At 39.9% G+C, this 25662-nt stretch overlaps 1 protein-coding gene across 5 annotated transcripts in view; it reads left to right on the top strand.

The window, feature by feature from the left end:
- Nucleotides 1–2071: 2071 nt before the first annotated feature.
- The window catches only part of NEDD1 (NEDD1 gamma-tubulin ring complex targeting factor), a 30114-nt gene continuing 6523 nt past the window's right edge, over nucleotides 2072–25662 (top strand). Inside the window, exons 1-13 of one of the 5 annotated variants that reach the window (XM_075428580.1) lie at nucleotides 2072–2149; nucleotides 3237–3380; nucleotides 5066–5160; nucleotides 6625–6741; nucleotides 7917–8057; nucleotides 15970–16199; nucleotides 17411–17612; nucleotides 18555–18741; nucleotides 21611–21742; nucleotides 21942–21989; nucleotides 22426–22649; nucleotides 23388–23544; nucleotides 23837–23993. In XM_075428580.1, coding sequence (XP_075284695.1) covers nucleotides 3245–3380; nucleotides 5066–5160; nucleotides 6625–6741; nucleotides 7917–8057; nucleotides 15970–16199; nucleotides 17411–17612; nucleotides 18555–18741; nucleotides 21611–21742; nucleotides 21942–21989; nucleotides 22426–22649; nucleotides 23388–23544; nucleotides 23837–23993 — 1826 coding nt within the window. In that variant the 5' untranslated portion in view covers nucleotides 2072–2149; nucleotides 3237–3244. The other 4 variants (XM_075428582.1, XM_075428581.1, XM_075428579.1 and 1 more) reach the window with 4 other exon arrangements.

The following is a 25662-nucleotide window of genomic DNA, read 5'->3' as shown; positions in this document are numbered from 1 at the left end:
ATTATGTTTTCTTCTCCTTCACTCTAGGATTCATTTGGGGTAATTTTTATATGTTTAGTACACTTTTACACCTTGCATTTTCTTCATGAGTTTGCAGTTCCATGTTACATCAAAATTCAATATATATGGTGTTTTACATATGTTAGGTACTTGGGCTCAGGTCTCTCTGTTGCCCGTGAAAACTGGTTTTGTCCAGCACGAGGTCTGCGAGTCTTTAACTGACGGTGACTCATCTGCAGCTATGGAGTCTCCAGCGCCAGGGATGTGCCCCATTCCTCCTCACCCCTGTGTTCCTCTGCTGCATCCTGACCCCCCTCTGCTCAAGGCCTCTGCTGTTGCACCAGGACTGCATTCCTCTGCACTGCATCACTACATACTTCAGTCATGACTTTTATTCAGTGGTAGGAAACTGGACTTTTTAATTTGCTCTTCAATGTGAATGACATGCAGCAAAAAGCTCGATGAAAGGAGCAGAAGCATGTAGAAGATGGAAGTTCCTTACTTCCTGGTGGAGTGCTACAGGAAATCCTGGGACACGTGCTGTATACCTGGCTGAGATTGCCAGAGACGGGCTGATGCTCCTCGCCTGGAAAGCTCTGTGAAGAGGAGTCTCTTCCACCTGCAAGGCGCAGTTTCCCTCCAAGCCAGATCTGCCTGTCTCGGGTGTCAGGGAAAGGTTCCCGGGAACCGCTTTCACAGCCTTACCCCGTTGCTTGGAAAGCCCGGCCTTGCGTGGGCGGCCGTCACCCTCCCCAGCGACAGCGCCACTCTGCTTTAGGAACCGTGCTTCTTGCTGCTGTCCATCCCCCAAAGATGAGACACCAAGGTGTCCCTGCGCTTTCTTATAAATGCCAAGAAGAAACACAGCACAGTCACTGGCATAAAAAAACCACCACCAAAGGTCCTAGCAGCAGGAGAAACTGATTTCATTGAGGGGGTGTCACAGAATGAAACAAAAAATGCTGGTCATGTTTACTTAGAAAACCGAAAATTTCTAATTGCTCAACTTCGAGGCTTCAGGGCTTGGAGAGCAGGAACTCAGCTACCTCTCTGGAAACATTGTTATACTCCACACTGAGGAGGTAAAGAAAGCAAGCCCGAGGATACTGTTAACGGGAAAGAAAAAGCTTTTGATTCTATGTACTGAAGATACGCGGAACAGAACAACAAGTATTGGCCTTAGAAGTGAAGCGTGGTTGGTTTAAAAGCAAATTAGGACAATAAAGAGGAGTGGGGGCAGAGGACTGGTAGGAATGCTGTGGGTCCCCTGACACTCGGACGCCTGAGAAGAGAGGATGTAAAATATGGTGAACGACTGGGGAGTGAGTGTGAACAGATGTAACAAAGACGTGATCCTCACTGCTGCAGGGAAATCGCAACGGCATTTTGTAGAACAGTGACACGAGTTCCCTTCCTGATTCTTGAGTTCCTGGACACAGCCGGAGCTGAAACGAACTTGGAAAATCAAAACTCCACCGGCAAAGCCCGGGGCACCTCACACCTACCGGTTCCGAGGGCCGCACACGAGGTAGAGGCTCGCCTGAGACCAGATTCCTACAGAAACACGAAGTTCCGCCACAGTTTAACATCTGTTTAAAGGCAATCTCTTACCAAATAATTTTCTGCCTAGGTGTAGAAAGCAGAGACCGTGGGAACAGCGGGCAGCGCCCGGCCGCCACGCCGCAAGGCGTCCGCCTCCCCGCAGGCCCCGGCACCGCGGGCTCCCTCAGACGCCCCGCCCGGGGGCCAGGCCTCCCCGAGACCGCGGGTATCGGCGCCAGGCCTCTCCGGGGCCCCGGGTGTCGGGGCCGCCCGCCGCGGGGAGCGGCCCGGGCAGCGGGCACGGCGCGTGCTCCCAGCCTCCGCCTCGCCCCCCTTGCGGGCCACCGTAGCCGCCCGGGGACGCGCAGCTGAAGGCGCGCGGGGGCTGTTGGGACGGGGTGCGAAGTTGGATGCGGCGCGGAAAGTCGGCCCGTGAGGGAGGGCGCGCGGGAGGGCGGCGCTCATTGGCTGGGAGTGTGTGCGGACCCCGTAGGGAACTGGGAGCCGGAGGGCAGCAGCCAATCGGGGCGGCCGACGGCCGGTCCGTGAGGCGGCGCGCGGCCGGGACGGGACGGGAAGGGGCTCGGCCCGGCGCCCGCCCTGCCAGGTGGGAGCGGCGGCGGCGGGGGGAGAGGAGCGGCCCGGCTCGGCCTGGCCCGGCCCGGCGCGCCGCGGGGTGGGCGTGGAAGGCGGGGGCGGGGCCGTGCCGTGGGGCGCGGAGCTGCTCCTCCCGCGGCCTCCGGGTCTGGAGGCGCGGAGCGGGGAGGGAATCCCCGCGCGAGGCGGGAGGAGCGGCTCTGCGGGCCGGTGCCTCGGGCAACGGCCGAGGGAAGGCGGTTGGGGGCCTCCAGTTTCCTGACTAGTTTCGTCGGCGTTAGGCGCCTCTCTGGGGCGTTCCCGGCAGTCAGAATTGATGGCCCAAAGCTACGCAGAAACGGCCCGGAAACTTATGACTGCGGGGTGGTTACGCTTTCAGGCGAAGGAAAGGCTTGCGGTTGGAGTCCTTGTTTGCTGCTAGTCTGGAATTACCCAGAGTAAAAAGCTGAGAATAGACTTTACAGAACTGGAAACGGCCAGCCTGTCTTTAACCGTGAAGCCAGCGTCTGCCAAAACAGATGGCAGTACGTTGGTGGTGGTGGTGGGCTTTCTCGTCTTTAATGTTGCGTAAGCTGCGTTGGAAAGTGACTCATCGTCGCTCGTATCCTGCTGTTAAAGGTTGAGTTTCAAGGATGCTCGGGCGTCTTCTGTAGGGTGCCGAGGTGAACTCTGGACTGAATGATTTAGGTCCAAACTTGTAGCCTTCCCCTGCAACAGTCGGTTTGATTCGGGCTTGTCTATCTCCATCTACTGGTGGGAAGCGAGTCCGTGAAATACGGCTTCGTGTTCGGCAGCTGTAAGCTCTATGGGGACGTAAGCATCATTCTAGTCTCTTCATACCGTGGAGGGGACGGCTTTTCCTTTGTGAAGGAAAGCGTACGTTTCCTCCAACAATTCAAGTAGCAAAAGTGTGGAGTGTCTGCTACTTCCAGTCCTGTATTCAGCTGAGTGGTACTAATTGTATAAATGTCCCAGTTACCAAGAAAACAATATAGGTGAAATGATTTTTGACTTACAAAGTTGCCCGTTGTATGTTTTTACTTTATATATATATATATGTATTTTCATTTTTTAAAAATTTATTTTTGCAAAAACAGGTGCAGCCATGCAAGAAAGCATACGTTTTGCTTCATCAGGAGATGACGTTAAAATATGGGATTCCTCATCTCTAACTGTGGTGGAGCAGTTCAACCCACATACACCCCCACATCCAGTCAGCTCACTGTGTTGGGCCAGCAATAGTATCCTTTACAGTTTCAGCCATAGTTTTGTGGGTGTTATGCAAAATTCCAGTGTGGTTTTTTTTGGTTTTTTATTAAAGTGTTAAAAAGAGTTGTATATATTATGAAGTAAATTTTGTGGTTCTCTGTGTTGGAATGATTTACAAAATACACTCATGCTGGTAAATGCTTCTGATGAATGCTTCTCTTCCTTTAGGAGGCTAACACTTTTTTAATGATTATGATATGCCTGAATTGCCTACCAACTGTAAAGCTTACTCATTTCTTTCTCCTTTGATAGTCTACACTTACTCTGTAGGCACTGGTTTTCTCTGGGCTGTTTGTAGTGTTTACAGAGGAAGCACAAATGTGTTGGGTAGGATGGTGATTTATGCATGAAAATAGATCTGGCCCGTTTAGACCTTTCACCTCTGTCTTGGAAGCCTATTATGGGGTAATGATACGAGGTGCCAGGTGTTAGGGGAATGCCTGAAAAATGGAAGCAGTGCACTGTCAGGTGAACAGCTTGTGTGGCTGTTGTGGGAAAAGGCAGCGATGTCTGATCCTGATGTAGAAGAGGGACAGGAAGCTGACACACAACAGTTAAGCCTTGTGAGTTCTGGATGTGTCTGTCCTCTAAGTCTGCAAATAAGTGGATGTACAAGAAAAAAGTCAAAACAATCAGAGCACTAATGAATATTTTAGCTATGGAGCTTGCAGAGAAATTGAAGCATAGATATAATATTTTTATGCATATATATAGTTGTATGTGTTGTTTAGAAAAGTTTAGCTATAGACAGCCTGTCTTGTCACATCGTGCTTTCTTCTGCCTAGTCTACTCTTCATCCCCCAAAACCAAAATAATGAAGTATCTTACTCTATATGCTTTTGAATATTTGCATTGGTTTTGGTTCGGCAGAATTCTGTAAGCTAAAATGTTGTCTGAAAATATTGAAAGAAATAACAAGCACTAATCTGCCCACCAGTTCTTTGGTGTTAAAGCCAGCCAATTAACCTGTATTCTTAAATAAGCAAATATGAAATCACAGTGGGCATTGGCCTGAAGACATCCATGACACAGATCTAAATGATTACTCGATTCATTTGGTGGGGATGCAGAGGTGGTTTCTCTGCTCTATAGTTCTGTATTGAAGGCTTTTCTTACTACTTCAGGGTACTTGGTGTCAGTAAAAGGTTCTTCTGGGGTTTTTGTTTTTCTTCCCTCAGTACAGAGGGAGACAAATTAGCAAACATTCATTGAACTCTAGAAACTGTATGGTGAAGTAGTTTAACATTTGTCAGAAACAGGACTGTTCTTTAAATCCATAGTCTGCTAACAGCAACAGACATGCCTTTGAACTCTGGTGGTAAATGGGGCTCTTACTTGGGGGCGGTGGTAAACCAAGTTGTAGACTGGTTAAGCTGCCTTGGCGGTAAATAGCTATTAAATAATATCTGCCAGATATTTTTCCTCTTCTCTGAAAGACATTGCTCTGCTTTGTGATGAGAAGTAAGGGCTGTAGTTACTGCAAGAGCTTCTTAGGGAAAGCTTGGAAAGTAGCCTTGTATTTCTATTTCTAGGTCTCTTAAAGGTGCAGTACTTCAGACTGCTGAACCAATTTGTCTTCTGTTCAGGAAGGGAAACTTACTGTTTCTTTTATTAATTACCAGTATAATACAATTATGGTTCGTAACTTGTGACTAAGATAGATACCTCGCCACTGCTTCTGCTGCTGGTGATAAAATAGTTGTTTCAAGCTGCAAAAATAAACCTGTTCCACTCTTTGAAATAGCTGAAGGAGTAAGTATGACTAATACTGTTCCTTTTTTGTTGTTGTTTTTTTCCCCACTCTGCCTTGTGTACCGTCTGTAGCACGTTTGTTCTGCATATTGGGATCAATTTAATTTTAGTACTGGTAGTTATGACACGTATGTAAAAACATTTCCTTGTGTATAGGTAAATACATGTAAAGAGTGAGGGAAATAGTGCTTCTAAAATAGTTCTACCAGTAAGAACATACAAATGCAGTTACACTAGCATCTGATGCCTTTCTGCTAGGGGAATGTGCCTGCTGATCCTCGACGTGGTAGCTCGAGGCAGCCAGTGGTTCAGATGATCTAATGTGTAGGCGACGGAACAGACCTCAAGTTTGAACTTCGTTTTCCAACTTGAATTGTCAGTATTATGCATTCCTGTGAATTGTACGTTGAAAAACATAGAAGTCTATAGAAAGGTTGTTCTTGGAACATACGTGGCCCCAGCTTCTGGAAATATGTGAAGCAGGAGAATTTCTGTTATGGTTGGGGTGGGGAGGTGGTTCTTGTTAAATGGAAGCACAGCACTATCAACTCTTCTGAAAGCTGTACTTAGTATTAGAAGAGTCTCTTGACATGGTTAGTTGAGTGACTTGTTATTGTTGTAAACCATTCTAATTTTTCTCCTTGGATAGCTATTGTAATGGTAATTTGGACTGGAAATTTTCTGAAAAGGTGTTCAAACTGGTCTTTTAGGTTGCTGAAGTAAACTTTTGAAAAAGGTGGAGTGTTTGTCCTGAAGATTTCACTGAATCTGATCTGTAGCTAATGCAATCATTTTCAATTTTACCATGTCAATAATTAGATGGACTTGTTTTTTTCTGAATTTGGATCTCAGGAACTTAAAAGTGAATTTTCAACATGATAGAACTGAATAATGATTTGTCCTCAATGTAGGTCTATCATTAAGATTGACATTTTTTTTCAAAAGCTGGTACTTCAGTGATTATTTTGAAAAGAATCACTTCACTGAATTATGAGGTTTGCTGCTATAATATTCTTTGTAATGTTTAGGGAATGTGAAGTACGTGATTTATACAACTTTTTGATTTTCTTTTAAGGAGTTTTTTTTTTTAAACTTAGCATTTTCATTTTAAAACTCAGTACCTGAATAGAAGTCTATGATTGCACTTTAGAGAGCTATAATTTAAAGGGAAAATGCATATTGCAGGAAAAGGTGGTAAAAAAAATTGAAATGGGAATGGGAAAATAGGAGCATTTGAGAGTTTATTAATTAATGTACTTAAATCTTAAAGTATATTAAACATATGTCCAAGCAGGACTGGCTTTTAAATGCCTTTTGATGGAAAATGACTGTAGTGTAACAATAGTTCCATCAGTCAGTGGGACTGTTTGTGTTAATGGAAACACACATCAATATGCTTTTACGTAGATTTGAATAAATGCCTTAATTGTCTTTTAACATACTTCTTTTCCCATTCTCCATCAGGCAAAACAAACATGCGTGAGCTTGAATTCTAGTTCTTCGTATATTGTGAGTGGAGGCCTTGATAACACAGTTAATATCTGGGATCTGAAATCCAGAAGGGTTTACCGTAGCCTTAAGGTAAGTTTGGCTGAGGAAGAACTGTAGCTTTCATGACTTCCAGGTTTTGCTGCCAGCTGTACAAAATATACTTTCTCCAAGTCATATGTCTGTAGGATCAAGTTCACAGATAGAAGCTGGGACACATGCGTGTCTTGTTCAAGCTTGTGTTCTTCATATGCTGTAAATAGCAAATTTAATTTAACCAGTACTTAATTTGATGTCTTCAGAGTACAATTCTACAATAATGTATGCTTACATTTTCAGAATAGGCTTATTTTGAGAATTTGTATTGGTATTCTCTGATGGGATTTTTTCCAAGGGCAGCATTTCAGATAATTGCTGTTTCTGGTATGTCAAACAAGGAAACACTTCTGTATTTGTACAATATTGTAGTAGAACTAATGTTATGCAAAAATGGGACATGATTGTCGTCTTCTAACTGATCCAGCATGAATTCTCTAAAACCTTGTTATGATGCACAAAACTTGGGATGGTCTAGTATATTTCCATGATGCCTTCAGTAGATGATTTGCCGTTGTTTAGGATCAGTGTTAAAGAGGCTATAGATCTTTAGCTTTGATTTATTTTTTTTTAATTGGATTTTCAAGTGAAAGTTTGAAAGAAAACTACTAAGCAGCTAATACAATATTTTAAATATGTTTTTCTCCTTTTTGGGCTAGAATTACTTGATTGTCTTCCCCTATATATTCAGTAAACACAATATTGTCATTGCAAGTGACTATACGGAGAAGCTATTTACTAAATATATGTGTTAATACTGAAAGTGACAGAAGTGGAAGCTGGCAGTAGTCCATCAGATTAACAGAAAGGATATTCAAATGTCACTGGTTTCTGGAAGACTCTACTTTTAAAATAACATTAATGACACTTGTGGTAGTTATCTCTATGGTTGTCTTACAAAAATGTCATATATAATTACACCATCATCTTTACTAATTTATTAAAACAATCTTCTGAAAACAAACAAGTGGTTAAAATGTAATGGCTAATCTTCAGTATGTTCTGCTGCTTTTTTCAGGGATATTCCATAATAACTCTTAAATAATCTTTGTAAATGTTACAGACGATCAGAAAAAAACATGAAGCTGAAGTTTTTCTACGAAAGCACAGATAAGATATATGTTTATCCTGAATGCCTTTAACCCTCTCCCTCTAACCTCCCTCCCCCACAGGATCACAAAGATGAAGTCACATGTATTACATATAATTGGAATGATAGCTACATTGCTTCTGGATCTTTGAGTGGTGAAATTATCCTACACAGTGTTACCACCAATTTGTCAAGTACTCCCTTTGGTTATGGCAGCCGTCAGGTAGGCTATGTGTATTAAGGTCCTTTCAGGTATGTAGCTTTAATTCACAGTGTTTAGAAGTTGAAAGCACATATCAAGAGCTTTCAAGTTTTACTAATCTATTTCCTTTTAATTTTCAAGAGTGTATTTATGGAAAGGAAGAAAAAAACCACTGTGTGTATTCTAGGCTTAAATAATAGGTAACGTTGAAATACAAATTTCTGAAGTACCTTCACTTATATACAGGTTACAGAAAATTTTACTTTGTAGACCCTGCTTCCTCACGAACAAACCTTTAGTCGTCTTGGAACTGAACAAAAATCAGTCGGCTTTGCAAACCAAAGCAGGATTTCAATGCACTACTCAATGTGTGTTGTTGCAAAGATCAAAGACCATCTAGCCTGGGTTCTGACTTATCCAAAGTAAGCAGATTTACAAGTGAACAGGGACATCTGTACAGTAGGGGTGAATATAAGCCTGCATTTGGAAATAATAAATTTATTTAATGTGGAGATTAAAATTGCACAGCTGCTCAAAGAGAAAAGCAGTGAGATTTTATATTAACTACTTAGGTGTTTAGGTAAGATTTTGGATAACTAGTTTGGAGGAAAACTGCAAAAGACAAACACGAAGTATGTGTACTACTTAAGAGCCTTGGTAGGGTTTTCCATTGCAATTCCTCTTTGCAGACTCCAAAGATACTGGAGAATTAGTGGGTATTGTTAGGGGAATTCCCTTGACATAAGGCCATCTGCACTAGTAAATGAGCTGTGTTGTCCCATTGGAAGTTCCAGTGTGCATTCTTAGTGTGAATGTTGTCTTAGGCACAGCCAAATGTTTGTGTTATAGGGATTATTTTATTTTTTATGTTTTTACAGAGGTAGGAGCTGTCTAGGGGATGCAGAACCATTGCTTTGGTCCTAAACCTGACCTTTAATGTTGCAGGGAATACTGAAGCTGTGACTTACTCATTTTCTGTTACTGCAACAGCTTTTTCAGTCCTAGATTGCAGGTAGAGTGTGAAGTTAAATTTTTCTCCTGTCTAGCATGAACAATATAACTTGATGAAGAATCTCTTAGACTTCAGCATCATGGGAATTGCGGTGTACTTTCTGGTGAAAAATCTCCAGTAAATTCAAACTATCTCTGCTCTTGGGTACTGCAGTGTCTTTGATCCATCACCATAGTCTTGTACTTATATTGAAGCAAAATTGTACTTCATACTTTGTTTGATCCTAAAAATCCATCTATATAGTGAGTTCATTTTTCTGATTTGATTGTTATGATCTTCTGAAAAACGTGGATGTGAGGCAAAAGCTACAGGGATATCCATAGCTGGATTACGCAGCTGAGGTGAATATCCAGAGTGAGGACTACATTGCTAGTTAATCGCAAAATGAAAAAAATCTTACAGGGATGATATGCATCAACCTGTTTGATATATTAAACTCATTCCACCATAAAGTGATTAGGAGTAGGTGATGCAGTGAATAGCTATTTTGGTAGGTGAAATCAAGAGGCCTACTTGAAAGCTGAGTGACCTTTAAGATGGATAAAGATATTTGAAGTATTAAATCAAAGTAATTGGAAGCACAGAGCTACTATTCGCTTTCTAAAGGGTCTATAACATTTTCTAAAGGGGGGGGGGCAGTTATTTGACTGCAGCCTTAATTTAAAATGGAGTCAGGCTGTAATTGTGTAATGGGATGGCTACTTGGATGTCCCAGTTTATCAGCTTATCTGATATCCTGAAATTTATCTTTGCTCTTAGGTGCAAAAATAGCTTTATTTTTTTGTTTTGGGTTTTAACTAGTACTTGTAGAAAATTGCAGGATGAATTCTGCAGTGAAGCAAATATCTGAAGACTCGTGTTATTCTGTTAAATTTAAAAAGCCTTTACTGGATTTATAGTTTAGGGGCCCAGTTTTTGAGTAAGCTTGAATAGATACACAGTGTATTGTCGTGCTTGATCTTGGCATTAGCTGTCTGGCTTAGTAGGGGTCACCACTCCACTCCCCAGTAGCTTTTTTTTTTTTTTTTTTTTAAGAATTGGGGAATGCGAGGTCAAACTAACCTTATAAAATGTAGCTTGTCTCTGTTTGATTCAGCATGATGGAATGTAGTTTCCTTGCCAGTTGATTTCTAATACTGCACAGACTCTCTACAAGCAGTAGAGTAGCACAAGGTTGCAGTGCTTTGTGTGACTTTAAACAATTTTCTTTTCATATGAGTTTTGACCTATATTGTATTAATTGATTTTGATTTAGAAACACCTTTGTGCTTTATTAGAGTCGAGTTCTTGCACAGGGTTGTTTGCAGATCCCATAATTTGTCTTTGCTGTTGGTATTCATTTAGACTACCAGATTCTTATCTGCTTGGTGTTGTGAGGATGAATTAAGGTTTGTTTTGAAACATAATGTTTGTTCAAGTCTTCAGTGCCTGGTGCTATTCTCGTAGCAACAGGATTTAGTTTAGTTATTTGAACAGCTGGCTGATTTGTAAAGAAGTGTGATGAGTTCTGGTCACTCCATGTAGTGAAATAGCTTTAAAAGCTAAAGACTTATCAACTATGTTTGCATCCGCCTGCTCACTTACAAGACTCACTAAGGTATAAAGGAGATTAAGAAACTGTACTATCTTTAAATAAGGTAATCAATGACACTAGGCTACTTTTGGTTTAGTTTTGGGCTTTTCACTTGTTTTCCAGCGGTGAAAAACCCTAGGTGTAACTAGTCCTTCTTGGTAATGGACCAGCCATTTTCTGAAGTGTGCTGTTCCTTGTTTGGTTGTCTTACTGGGAAGCTTAAAGATAAAATGTATGTGTATCTTCTACAGAAAATCTACTTCAATTGCAGCTAAGACAAAGATGTATATGGCTTTTTGTGCTACATTGACGGGTAAATGTTCCAAAAAGGACTGAGTTTTCTCTTTGTGGGTTCAACACCTTGCACTAAATGTGTTTCTGGTAGTTCTGTGTGTGCAGAATTTCCAGAGATCATCGGGAGTTGTACTTGTTAAGATGTGGTGAAATTTGCTTCATATTTGGTTTTTTATTTTTTTCAGTCTTGACAGGTTAGTTCCAAAACATGACTCTTTCCAAATAATTGTGATTCACAATAATCTTGAAATTTTTTTAGTGTTAGTGACTAAAATCATTAGAAAACAGATGACCCGTTCCCACTTCTATTCGGACATTTACCTAAGCATGTTTGAGTTTCACCTAGTGAACAACTATGATGACTTAAAATAAAGCAAGTATCTTAAATGTCTCCCTAGATTCAATTCAGAGAAGATACTTAAGCTTGCACAGTCAGATTTTTCCCAATGAAACACATCCCACACCTTTGCTCTTTGACTCTGTGGATCAAATTGTAATCTGTAAACATCTTTGGGTTTCTTTTCAGAAAAGTACCAATGTTTAACTTGTTTCCCGCATCCTTAGCTATTTTTTTTTCTCGTAACTAGTAAACCTTGCAATTAAACCGTATGGGTTATGTGCTTTTTTTAGGCTTGGGATTCCTGTTGCTGGCAGTACAAAGGCTAAGGAACTATATTGGGGCTGTTTTCAGCTAGGCTGAGTTGGAGGCCCTAGAGTTCAAAATACGAGTAACAGAACTCTTGTTTCTAAACTGTAACTTAAGAAAAGGTATGGGAGATGACAAATGAAGTTTTGCTTCTTTGGGAAAAACTCGACTAGGAAGTGTGACTTCATCGTGCCAAGCAAAAATCAACATTTTGTTAAAGACTCTTTGGTGCAGACTGTGACTATGTGTTAGTTTCTTGTCACCAAGATAGACAAAAACATTAGAAAGTATAAGAAATAAGACAGAAACATGTATTGAAATTAAAGATAGATGATAGAGTCTGATCTACAGTAGTATGTGTGACAGCTCAAAAAAAGTCTGTGGAATTAGGATTGGCAGAGGTCCGGAGAGGTTGGAAGTAGAAAGAAGTGGTAAAGAGAAAAGAAGGGAACTGAAGGAAATAGAAGGATTCTTCCTAAATAACACTTAACATAAAAGGATACACAGTTAAACAATAATGTTAAATTTGGTGCATAAAAAGTAACATTTTCTCTGTGAACACACAGTTGATCATGATGACTTTTGATTTTAACATTCTATTTTACAATAAATCTAGTCAGAGGGAGAAGATTGGAAAAGTAATTTGAGAATTACAACAAAAAGGATGTTATAAAGGAGATAAGTTTTGGTTTTAACTAATTGGAAGAGACTTATATCTAGCATTAGATTGTCCTAGATCTGTCTCCCATGGTGTGTGTGAGGGGGTCCCTTTTACAGAACTCCAGTATTGAACAGTTTCAGACATACAGTGTAGGACTAAATAGCTCAAATGTCTGATCAAAAGTGTGATAGTTAATCTCTTCCTCTACAAGGAGTCCCATTCCCTTGCAGCACTGGGTCATAAAGAAGATATTTTTCTGTGTATACTTGTCAGCTTTCATAGTGGCTATATGTGTGTTTTAACTTCACTCCAGTGAACACTGGATAGTATGCTGGTTTTTTGTTTGTTTTGTTACAAAATTCATGTAGAGTCGAGTCAGTATTTTAAAGATAGAATGCTGCTTTGTGAAGCTTATTCTAAAGTACAGTTTCTCATGTGCTCTTTAATTATGGATGGGCTGGGAAAGGGAGAAGATGTAGCTGAGACTTATTGTAAGCTATGTAGTTTGACCACCTGCATCTTAAGACTTGATGCTTTCCCATATGAGACTTGGTTGTCTGCTGTTTCTAACTGTGCTAAGCTTAAAACTGTATATTTTCACCTAGATGTTTCTCAGATAAAGTTTTGGTGTTTTTTTTTTTTTTTTTTTTTTTTTAAACCTTCAAATTAAATGACTCACTTCTGGGAGGAGAAATGTTTTGACTTTGTCTTGTCAAGCAGCCTTTCAGAAATGAGTTTCATGCCTCTAGCTGTCTGGGCAAGAATCTGAAACTTGGACATGTAGCATACTGTCAGGGACGCCAATATGATGCATTTGACTGTCTCATAAAAGTGTGCACAGATTTAAGTGCCTCTGTTCCTTGAGTCTGATCTTGCAATTGCATTGTTGCAAGTGAAGTTTGTTGCTAACATAATTCAGTGAAAGTCAGGAGTGAACAGGGGCTTCCCCACACCTCGCACCACCTTTACTGGCAACCTGAAATTAAACTGTGAAGTTTCTCTGAGGAAACACCATGACTTCAATGAGAAGCGGGGAATAGAAGTAATATGGGCAAGGCATGTGTATGAAAAAAACTGGAGAACTCACCTTGGACCTGTGAGTTTAGGAGGAAAAATGAGAAAAGAAAATGGGAGACTTGGTGGAATAGCGAGGGATGTTTGAGGGGAGCTAGGATGGATGTTTGAGGGGATCTAGGAGGGAGCAATCTTGGTGGGCAGGAGGGCAGAGGAGGGAGAAAATGGAACACGAGCAGATGCCAGGGCAGTAAGGAGGGTGTTTGGAGGTGAGGAAGTGAGAGAACTGTGAGGGATAGGCAATGCGTTTCTCATGTAGATCGTGTATGTAATTGAAGCTGTTATTCCCGAGTGTCTCAATATTTCTTTTTTTAATATAAATAAACTGAAAAATGCTGATAAAAATCTCTCCATCATGTCCAGGAGAGGACCATATTAATTATAAACAGTCATCTTCTGTCCTGTTTGAATATGCAGTTGAGGGTGCTACTTCTTTGTGGAGCAATTAGGCTTCCAGTGAGACAGGCAGTACAAGTGCTAGAAATTACATTGGAGCCATATGAACCAACAAATATCTCCATTAAAATGAAGTTAAAGAGAGAAATATAATAAAATCCAGTACAGTGCATTGCGATGTGGATTATACTACGATAATGTAATAGCTTTTTGAGAGCATGTTCAGACAGATGAAATGTCATGGCTCTCGTCTGTCTGGACTTGAGTAAAGCACTTGATTCAGTGCCTTGTGAGAAAACTAATTAGAGAGGATGGAGGTTTAGAAAGGGATTGAGGGTAGGTAAGAAATTTGCTATAGGAAAGAAGACAGTAGGTAATACTGGAAGAACAGTATTTGTTTGTGTTATCAATAGTTAAGCTTATGTAATTTTCAGTAATGGTTATGATATGAGGAGTAGACCTATGGTGAGAGACAGTTGGAAGGTATTGTCTATGAGAGAGGATTGTGACAGTATCTAAAAATGTTTGAAATAATAGACATGAGAACAACTATGACAGTATAGGAATCAAGATACCAGACTTAGGTCACAACTGAGGCTTTTCGTGTTAGACTGGGATTCAAAAATTCCCAAGGGAAAGAAGGACTTGGGCTGCTTGATCATAAAATGACAATGAGCAACCACACTAGGTTGGATCACAAAAAAGAAAAAGCAGTCTAGGGTATTTCAGGATGAGTATTTACAGTATGAAATGGACAAAGTGTTACTGCCTTTGTAAAGGCAGTACCAAAATGTTTTGATGATCATACAAGATTTTGGTTGTCCATATTCAAGAAAGATTCAGACCAGGAGAGTTACAAAGAGACTGACTGTGATGGTACTGAAAACCAGTCTTAGGAGACTAAGTCTCGCTTATTGTTTATAGCAAAATAAAGCCTAAAAGAAGACAAAGTGGCTGTTTATTAAGACAGGAAAAAGCAGCACTGGGGAGTCAGGGAAACAATTTAAGTGTAAGGGCATGCTTGTCATAGGATTGAATTAGCATGAATGGGTCATAAATAAAATTAGTCTGGAAACTGAGTATTGTGATTTAGTATTAGAGCAGTGAGGTTCTGAAAGATCCTCTGAAGCAATACGGTGGAAACAAAATACTTTCCTACTTCTGAAAGGCAATTTAAGTTCCTGTATGACGTGGTTCTGTGATAGCAAGGCTTCATGTGATAAGCCAGGCACATTATCATCTTCTGTGGTCGTAGCTCACAGGGTGAAGTCTGTTCTTCTGCAGGACTCATATACCTGCCTAACTCTGGAGTCTGTGTGTCTTATGAGATTGGCTTATTGCTTAAAATCAGTGGAGGGGAATTAAGTTTAACATTCTTGGCAGGAGACTGTTGTGGCTTAACCCCAGCTGGCAGCTAAGCACCAGACAGCTACTCCCTCACTTCCCTCCTGTGGAAGGGTAAAAGCGGGAAAACTCATGAACTGAGGAAAAGACAGTTTAACAGGTAAAGCAAAAGCCACGCCCGGAAGCAAAGCAGAACAAGGAATTCATTTGCTGCTTCCCATCAGCAGGCAGGTGTTCAGCCATCCCTCGGCACGCAGGGCTCCATCATGTGTAATGGTTACTTGGGAAGACAAACATCATCGCTCTGAACGTTCCCCCCTTCCTTCTCCCACCAGCTTTTTATTGTGAGCATGACATCATAAGGTAAGGGATATCCCTTTGGTCAGCTGGGGTCAGCTGTCCCGGCTGTGTGTGTGCTCCCAACTTGTGCACCCCCAGCCCGCTCTGGTTGGGTGGTGCGAGAAGCTGAGAAGCAGAAAAAGGCCTTGGCTCTGTGTAAGCACTGCTCAGCAATAACTGAAACAGACACCAATCCGTGACATAATGGAGCTTTTCACTCCTTCAGTTTTAGATGTGGTGTGGTTTTTTTGTAGTGTGTATGATGGCATGATACTTGCTGAAAAATCAAGAAACTTTTCTAGATGCTTTTTTTTTCTTGTTCTTTGTTTTGCTGATCAGCTCATACGGTACTCCATACTGATACAGAATAAAAAAAATCTGCCCTCCTGACAGCAAAAATGGCATTGTAATGTGAAATGAACAAAATTAACGCTTTTTTTTTTGTCTTTTATTTTTTTAGAGCGGCCAGCCTCTATAAACTACTTGAACTTAATGCAACATCTATATTCCTAATGTGTTTGTGTGTTTAGGAAATGATTTCATATGGTGTTTAGTAGTGGTATTACAATTCATTTTTTTATGTCTGTTTTACAGCCTATTCGACACTTGAAATATTCATCCTTTAAGAAATCGTTGCTGGGCAGTGTTTCTGACAGTGGAAATGTAACTCTGTGGGATGCAAATAGCCAGAACCCATACCATAATTTTGAAAATACTCATAAAGCACCAGCTTCAGAAATCTGCTTTTCTCCAGTCAATAAGCTGCTGCTTGTAACTGTAGGTTTGGATAAAAGAATTATTCTCTATGACACTTCAAGTAAAAAGTGAGTATATGAAAGACCTTTTGATTTTAGAAGGATCCTTGTTAGTTGTTTTTTTTTTTTTTTTTGTTTTAATAAAAAAGCATGCCTAGCTATGCCACGAAATATTTAATTCAGACTGCATTCAGAGTGGTTGAAGTGGTTGGCATATTGCTACTGGAGAACCTGTCCCATAGTCCTTTCTGCTTGTTTATTTAAAAAACAAACAAAAATCCCCAGACAGACAATCAAAAAACCCAAGGCATGTGGGAACTAACAGAGGTGGTACATGCAAGTGACCTCTCCCAAGTGCTTGTGTATGGGCTTTTTGTACTGATAGAGAGCAGTTAGCTTCTGCGAGGGGCAGTACAGGCTGTGGAGACCTGCAGCCACCTGAGCTTAGCTTGCGGGCTTTTCTGGTTCAAGACAAGACGTAGTTGTGGTAAGGGGCACAGCGTTGCTGTGGTAGTGAGCCTTAAATATGGGAGTGTATTGATTGAAAAAGCAGGAAGAATGGGACATTGGTGGTGGGGCTGTGTGGTGAGAGGGTAAGATGGCGAGTGGTGTCGTGGGACTTTGGTTCTAGTGTGGGTTGTACTTCCACTCGAGCTGAATAAAAGCAGGAGTCTGGCTCTGGCTCTAGTTTGGAGGGGGTGTAGTATAAGAATGCAAACTAGGACCTGAAGTTCTTCCTAGAATTGTGAGAAGGCTCGAGTTGATAGGCTTGGGATGCTAGAGTATGTATGTGTATGATTGCTGCTGGATATGATGATACCAGTAAATAATGTTGGTGTCAGAACTGCTGTTACGAAGGCAGTTTGATCCTATCCTGGTAAATCTTTTGGGGCGTGTACAGTCTTTCATTTGTTAAGCATGAACACAAATTTTCCTTTTTGTTGCTCAATATGCAGATTAGTGAAAGCATGGCATAAGTTTTAAGTTCTAAAAAAATGTTAGCGTTCAGTTTTTAAGCATTATAGATGCCAACGAAAGTGGTTCATACCAACACAGAACTTATAAACTGCTCAGTCTTAAGTTCCATTTTAATGGAATAAGCCTAAGCCACTGTTCTGTAAGATATTTCACTGAATTTACTTGGCACTGGGGAATTGGAACTACGGACCTGTAGCTGAATTATGAAAGCTTTTATATTTTTTTTTTAGGTACTCTGTTTTGAAAAGTCTAACTTTTGAACTCTAAAAGCTTCTTTATCCTGTCCTTTCTCCTGTTTGAAGGTTACTGACAACAATAGTAGCTGATTTTCCTCTGACAACGGTAGACTTCATGCCTGATGGTACTACTTTGGCTATAGGATGTTCCCGGGGAAAAATCTGCCAGTATGACTTAAGACAACTGACATCACCAGTGAAAACAGTTATTGCACACAAAGGCTGTGTGAAATGCATACGTCTTCAGTTCAGCAGCACGTTTTCCAAGGTAAAAAAATTTTCCTTTTTGTTGCTCAATATGCAGATTAGTGAAAGCATAGCATAAGTTTAAGTTCTAAAAAAATGTTAGCATTCAGTTTTTAATCATTATAGATGCCAGCGAAAGTGGTTCATACCAACACAGAACTTACAAACTGCTCAGTCTAAAGTTCCATTTTAGGGAGGTTTAATGTGGAATTCCCCACACTCCTCACCTCAGTGTAGAAATGAGCGAAACTTTAGCCTTATATTTCGTGGTGTGAGTATGCTGCCATTGCCGATCAGTTTATGGCACCTTTTGTAGGCAGTAGCAGAAGGATCTGTGGTGGCCCTTCCACCTGGGGGAAAGAGACACAGCTGCCTGTTCTTGGTATTTTGCATGGTCCTATATATGGTCTTTTGCAGGCACATATAAACAGTGGAGAAGTTGATTAAATAACAGAGAAGGCTTAGGAAGTTCTTCCAAGACCTAATTGGGCTCTGCTGTATCCAGAAACCCCACATGTCCATTCAGTGGAGATGGAGAGAACCTTTGAAGTGAATTCTTTAGCACTCTGAGACCTTCCTGTTCTTCCAGCGCACTTGCTGCTAGTGGTTGACTATTCCTCTACAATTTGGAGTCCCTAATAATGTAATCTCTTATTTTTCCTATGCCTAAGCCTAGGATCACAGTTAGCTCATGCCAGATCACTCCATTGTTACCTTAAGCTCTGTTGCTATTCTTTTGCAGGTCAAACAGTATTCATACAATACAGATGTTTCCCACGTTCTTTGAAGTTACATTAAGATTTTTTTTTTATTTGTAAAGGCATATCTCCTAGGCAACCTTTGCAACTAGAACTGATTTTTTTTTTTTTTTAGTGTTTTGAAGCAGAAAGAATATTGGCTTATATTTTTACTTTTAGCTGAAGGAATAATAACTTGTTTTAATTTGTTCAATTTTTTTCTTCAGTCTAACCTTATGGGTTCTTCAAATAAACCTGTATCCAAAGGAGTAGAAGTCAAAGCTGGCAGTAATCTTGGAGGATTTCAAAATACTGGCATCAAAAATGTTGCCTCTCAAGCATCAGCAACAGTTTCACCTCATGTGACATTGCCAAATGAGAATAAGGGAGGAGAGGTTCTTCAGGAGAAAACAGGTAGTGTCGTCTTCCTACTCTTATAATCATATTTGGCATGATGTAGAAAATGGAAGGAGTATTTCATGCCTTGATCATTACAGTATGAAAATTTCACCAAGTGAAGGGCATTGTTGTGAAAGAACTATGTGTATGTTCCCGCACATCTGCGCCTTCTTTTCCCTCCCCTACTGCATTAGACATACTGTGAGACTGTGGGAAGTGATTTGGGTCCTACCACAAGCTTTAGACGTGTGAAGTCTAAAATTCTGGATTTAAATATGTACTTTTGCTTCAGACTTTAAAGGAGAAAACTCCGGTGATACTGTGGGGCTGTCTCTTGCATTCTGACTTGTAGATTATCCTTATGTACATAATATATTTTCTGACACAATGTCTGTATGGAATGCAGAGCTAATGGTTTGTTAATTCTGTTAATAAACAGGAGTAACAGACCTCATCTGAAAAACAAACAAAACACAAAAAAAATAACCTAGTCCAAAAAACCAAGTGAGAACTGAACTGTATTTTTGTATGAGGCATGATTCCAGTATCACATGGGAGGAAAGATGTTAAATATAGTTGCAAGTATGATTAGTTGTATAACTGTTCTTGCTATTTATGCTTCTGAAATTAACAAGTTCTTTATAAGAATTCTGAGCATTATTCTAAAATTCTGCCACTGTGTGAAATGTACCCTTAAAATTTTATTTAATTCAAGAGTTCTGAAAATATGGTCAAATCGGTATCACTGTTCGTTTGATTCTTGAAAAAAATCCTCAATCCATTTTAATGCAGCAGCACTTTTTCCCTCCCTTTTTAAATAAGGAGAAATACATTTAGCAACAGTAATTAGGCAATAAGCCACTGCAGTCCATAGGGATGTGTGTTAATGACCTCCCTTGGGGAGGCAGTGAAGTACAAGGTAAAGTAGAAGGCTTGCTACGTATGCAAGAAGTGGTGCTAATCAACGTTACTGAATGGTGTAGAAAATTTTATTTCAGTTAAAATATGTGATTTATTATCTTTATTTGAAGATGTAATGGCTGTTACTTCTTAAATGGGACCATGCATAATAAATAAATGTTTTAGGAAAATAAAGGCTTACCCAATAAACCAAATATTTTTCATTAAACTGAATGGTGATTTTGGAAGTAGAGACCTCTGTACACTTCAGAAGAATACGTTCTTTCAAGTTAGACTTAATTATGGGAATGGATGAGAGACAAACTGCATTTGTTCTATGGAAACTCTTCTAGACCCTGATTATGGGGTTCAACTTTGGAGAAGTAAGGGGCATTCAGTAAAGTCTTCTGATAGCATATTTAAACAAACAAAAAACATCTTTCATACAGCTTATAAATGGCCTGGGGCTTTTTGTCACAGGAATAGTATAAATGAAGTCAGAATGTGATGAGAAGTTTGGATGTACTTTGAGCTGGCTTCCCATGAACTTCTATTTAACAGCTGTCCTCTGGTTTAGGTAATTGCTACATTTAGATTACTGGGAATGGGTAAAGATATACAAAAGACATTTTGCCCTATTTTATATTATGCTTTTTCCATGTATATCCTCTGTAGATTCTGGCACAGGTTGCTACCGCACTTCTAGTTTGACTCAGTACACTGAGTATTTACTCAACTAGGAAATGCAATCCTATGTATGTCTCACAACTGACATATCTGAAGGCGTGGAAGATGTGCTGTATTAATACATTTTAAAGTGAAATCTTAAACCTAACTCAAGTCCCAGTTTATATAAATACTTGGGCATGATTAATTGTAGTCATCCAGTCACATTTGGATCACTTGAACAAGTAATCCCGCATAGAGAAATAGTTCCAGGTTTTATGAACAGTGGTTTGTTTTGTTTTTTTAATTGAAGTAGGTACAAAGTAAAGCTTTTGTATGTACAGGTGATTTATTTGTAGGAGATTTATTTATGGATTGCACAGCACTAATGCTGTTTGTCTCGATCTTAACTTACACAAGCAGACTTCAGGCACTTTAGAGTTAGGAGTTCAGTGAGAGCAGAATAGCAGCTTGCTTATGGTGCTGATCTGGTTTTCAAACATACTAAACTGTGAAAGTTACTCAGGTGGTTGTCTTAGCAGTTCCAATTCACTTCTCCGTGTGTTCCTCATCTAAAACCTGTAGTTTGAATAATTACTGGGTTTTTTTGGACTTAAGATGTGCTTCCATTCCTCAGACAACTGTTCTTGCTACCATGCATATGAAAGCTAACTTTTTTCCCCCAGATTGGGTCAGGGATGGGACTTGAGGGCGGAGTGGGGATAGGTCTAAGAATAAGCTGCTTTTGTCTGCAACTGTAACCCCGCTCTATTTCCTAATATTAGAAATAAGCAGAGAATATCCTAATATCAGGTAAGCTTTAAAGTAGATGTTTCAGAGAGATTCCCTTCAAATGCTTAATGGCCCCAGTGAAGCAGATGTCTCTTCTTGCAGAATAAATTTAATTTTTGACCCTCTGAATGCGATCACCTTCTTAGCGGAAGGTGCATTCACTAGTTTTCATTACACCTGGTACACCATAAATTTGCTGCATCCATCACTTAGATTTATCTGAAAATGAGTGCATTCTCCAGTTTGACAACTCTGCTGCTTAAAAAGAGGAAAGGGTCCCAGCTGTATCTTATTTTTGTTAGTAAGAATCTTAGCTTTTAGTTATATTCACATGCAATGACAGTCCAAATGAGGAAGTTGAAGTTGACCCTCTAACTGAAATCTGTAGAAGGTTCTGAAGTGCTTGCTGGACTTACCAGGCATCATGCTTGCTGTGAGATTGTTTAGGGATAGCTAATAGATGTGATTTAGATATGCTGTTTTTGGAAAACATCAATTACTAACTGGATGTTATTGTCCTTTTAAGGCTTTCCCCATAGTTGCAGCTTGGATGTGATTCCATCTAAAGAAACAGATCATGGGAAAAGTGCTGATTTAAATAATTTTGATGATTTGGGTCGAAGTAGTTTAGGAGATGTGTTTTCTCCAGTCAGAGATGGTAAGTTGCTAATACTGAAATTTCAGAGTGTCATTCATCTGCATATAGCATGGCATTTTGACATTTGTGTGTTACCAACCACTGTACCTACTTGGTATTTTAATTTGTTTTTGATTATGAACTCGATGCAATTATATGAATATTGATGTAGGCTTCATTTAATAAACACTTAATTTGTCTATGTTCTGGTACTTTGTAGATATTATTGCAAGTAAAGCCAAGGAAGATTCTCAAGGAAAAGGAGATGGTAAACATACTTTCAGTATATTTTTCTTTGTCAGTGGTAGGCCTTTGGAGGCCTAGCATTATTTTTAGGTGCTAATGGTGTCATACCATTGAAAATAAACACATGATGAAAACAGACACTGAAACAAACGAACTTTTCTGGAAATTGTCTAACACATTGAGGTGCTAAGACACAACGTGGTAACAGGAAATCCAAAAGTATGGTTCTAAGGTGATTTTGTTTCTCCTTTATGCAATTTATGGTGATATATGGAGGCTTTATTACTTTCATAAGGACAGTGACAGTTTAAGTTGGATTTAAGGATTTAGTTTTTGGGGGGTGCATTTTTGGTGATTTTTTTTTTTGTTTTGTTTATTTGTTTTGTGTGGATTTGATTTGGGGTGTGTGTGTGTGGTTTTTTGACTTGTGTGTTTCACCCTTCCCTTTTCCTTTTTAGGTCTAGATTTTCAGTCCTACCTTTTGGGTTTAGATTTTCTCCCACAGCTCCCCAGTGCCTTACCAGTAAAAAGAAACCCAGTGGGTGGTAGTGCACAAGGGATACGGTCTAGCCCATTACATGCACTTGTGGGATCTCAAACTAAACAAGAGGAAGGACATCCAGAAACTGACGCTAAGAAAATAAATCTTGGAAAACAAGAACCTAAAGAAGTCTTAAAGCAGGTATACTATACTAATTCTTGATATGAGTGGTCTTTTTAAAATCTTGACAGAATACTACTACTTGAAGAAATAACCCTTAACAGCATCCCAGCTAATCTTGTTTTGCAACTGTGCACACCATTGACCCAAATCTGTAAAATGTTCAGTTTAAGTGCGTTGGCCTTCAGCAGTGCAAGATAAATGTATGTGTCTCTTTAAATAAGCTCAGGTTACAAAAGTTCACACGAAACAAAACTGGGCTGGCCTGAGGAATATTTTAATTTTTCTAGAATGTCAAGAATGATCACTAGTTGGTTGCTCCAGTATGATTGTTTGTCGTTTATTAGGTCAATTCCACCCTCTCTTCTTTCCTTATTCTCCATCTCCCTCTTCTTCCTTCTTGAGTCGTCTTTGATATGCTGCTGCTGAGATCCTTGCTCCTTTTGTATTGCTTTTGAGAAGTCTGAGGTTGCTAGGAATGATGTTTATAACTTTGCCACAAAATGTTTGATGTGAAAATTAAGAGGCCCCTGCCTTTTGCACTCTTTTCTGTGCATTTGCACTTGAGGCAATTTTGAATATTTTAGCAAACAATTTTTAAGATGTCTTGCTAGAAAACGAAAAGCATATATTTGTGAGTAGATTCCCAAAAACCAAAAATGTTTGAAAGTGCATTCCTGAAAACTTAAGTCTTTTAGTGCAATTAGATAATTGTAGTAAGTATAGTTCATCTTTTTTTTTTTAAATTATTATTGTCAGCTTTCAAAATCGAGCTCATCAAGCACAGAATCTGTAACTTTAAGTCCTCCACCATCGTCCAGTGCTGTAAAGACTCCTGATACAAATGAGAGACTAGTGAAGAATATTCAGGCCCATCCTGCATATGATCTACCAGTAAATGGTACTACCTCAATAAGTAAGTTGATCATGTTGATTAGGCGTGGTTGATTGCAGACTGATGTGAAACCTGATAAAATGGCTTTAGCGTTAAAACAGAACATCCAATCTTGATTATTCTGTAAATCCAATTAGCCCTCCTAGAACATCTTTAGTTGCCTCTGAAAAGACTCATTGTAAATTTTTTACTTGGTTATGTTTGAGACAAAATATTGACAAGCCTCAAGACAAATTGAAAAAATTATCTTGTGCTCCATCATGCTGATTTTTTTTTTTTTTTTTTTAATTTGCCTTCATTTTTATTTGTAAAGCTCCAAAGATAACATCACCTGTCACTGCTGGAGTTGCCAGTTCATTGTCAGAAAAAATAGTAGAAACCATTGGGAGCACCAGACCAAATGCACCTCTGACATCAATCCAAATAAACTTCATTCAGAATATGATACAAGAAACAATGGATGACTTCAGGTACTGGTATTCACGCACAGCTTGACCTGTATAATGTAAAATACTGTATTACTTTTTGTGTGTGGATACCTAACTAACATTCCACTTGTCATGAAAGTAGTAAGTCAAATTAGCATGGATTTAGAGTGGGATTTAGAGTGGAATTTGAAGGAGATGGAGCAGTTCAGAGTTGTATCTAGGGGATCACTTCCCAACACATGTTTAAGATGAAGGACTGAGACGGTGGTGGGGAAAAGGATTGCCAGGTAGGGGAAGTATTGCTGTTTTGATGACAAAAAACAGTGTGGAACTAGCTTAGCAGGTCTGTTTGCTATGGCTTTTCTGTATCTGCCAACAGAAAAATACACTGAATGTGATTAAATGTCTTTAAATAAGAACATAGTATAGTAAAACTCCCCTGGAATTTTTTGACGATAATCACATGTGATTAAACTCTTAACTTTCTCATGACTTAAGATGCGGTCTGTAGGTTGCAGATGTTTTTTCTTTAAAGTCAGTGTTCAGGCATCCCGGTGTCGGAAGGTATACTTGGCAGTCTTGTACTTCCAGTATCTTAGATATGGAGCCTCAGAGATTGTGTTTCTCTTCTGACTCACGCTCCCTGGAGTGGCTGGAAGGCTCTGCTGGGCCTTTTCCTGGTTGTAAATTGTGGATACGTGCAAACTGAATATAGAAGATTGTTTGTACTGAGGTCAGCAGGAGGGAAGGGAGCCATTGCGAGCTTCTCATTGATATAAATACCTTTCATTTGCTGGAATCTGAGGAAAGGGTTTTTATCGCTCTTGCCTGAAATCCATTCCTCTTCAAGTAATGGGGAAAAAAACAAGGACCTTGGAAAAGGACCAGGAGGAATGTATAACTCATTTGGTTCCAAAAAGCTGTTGTTTCTTGAACTTTCTTTCTTTGGGAGATAACCTGCATCTTTGGGTTTCTAAGCTGCCAGCTGGCATCTATGCTGAATACGCTCAGTGAAGATTGTTTGCCTCCAGTAGGAGTTCTGAAGCACCGTGACTTGTGGAAATAGAAAGGGAAGAATATATTCCCTTTGGGTTTGCTATATGTTTTGGGAAAGGAGAATGAAATAAGATTTGTGTGTGTCCACTTAAGAAATGCCTTGCTTTCTCAGGCTATTGGTACCCATAGTGCAGTATTTGGTTTCGAACAATTGCATTGGGATGTGGTCTTCAGGAAGAGCATATGAGCTTGCCTGCTTTTTTGAGCTTGTTCTTCCCCAGTGTCTGGAACCGCTGTATTAGTGTAGCATTCAGAGGGTATTTCCAAGCTTGGTTCTTGTAGTGTGGAAGAGTTGTCCATGAATTGACAAATTCATGTCAATTCATGGACAACACTGCCACCACTTCTCACGTACATTAACCTGGAGCATTCTGTGGGCTTGAGGATAATGTATCATTTATCACAGTTGATGTTTTGGGCACTTTTACATGAGTGCTGAAAGCGATGTACTGAAAAGCTGTATCTTCCGTTACAGATAAATATCTTTCTCTGTGATACTTGTGACTGAGGGATTGAAAATCAGCTTTGGTAAAAATGAGAGCAAAAGGAAGGCTAGGGACAACATGGGGCCGCTGCTGAATGAGGCGGGTGTCCTGGTGACGGAGGATGCGGAGAAGGCAGAGCTACTGAATGCCTTCTTTGCTTCAGTCTTCAG

This window comes from Opisthocomus hoazin, chromosome 8, assembly GCF_030867145.1.
Source record: "Opisthocomus hoazin isolate bOpiHoa1 chromosome 8, bOpiHoa1.hap1, whole genome shotgun sequence".
NCBI lineage: Eukaryota > Metazoa > Chordata > Aves > Opisthocomiformes > Opisthocomidae > Opisthocomus > Opisthocomus hoazin.
Note: the sequence above shows the minus strand (reverse complement) of the source record. Positions and strands in the feature narration are given on the sequence as shown.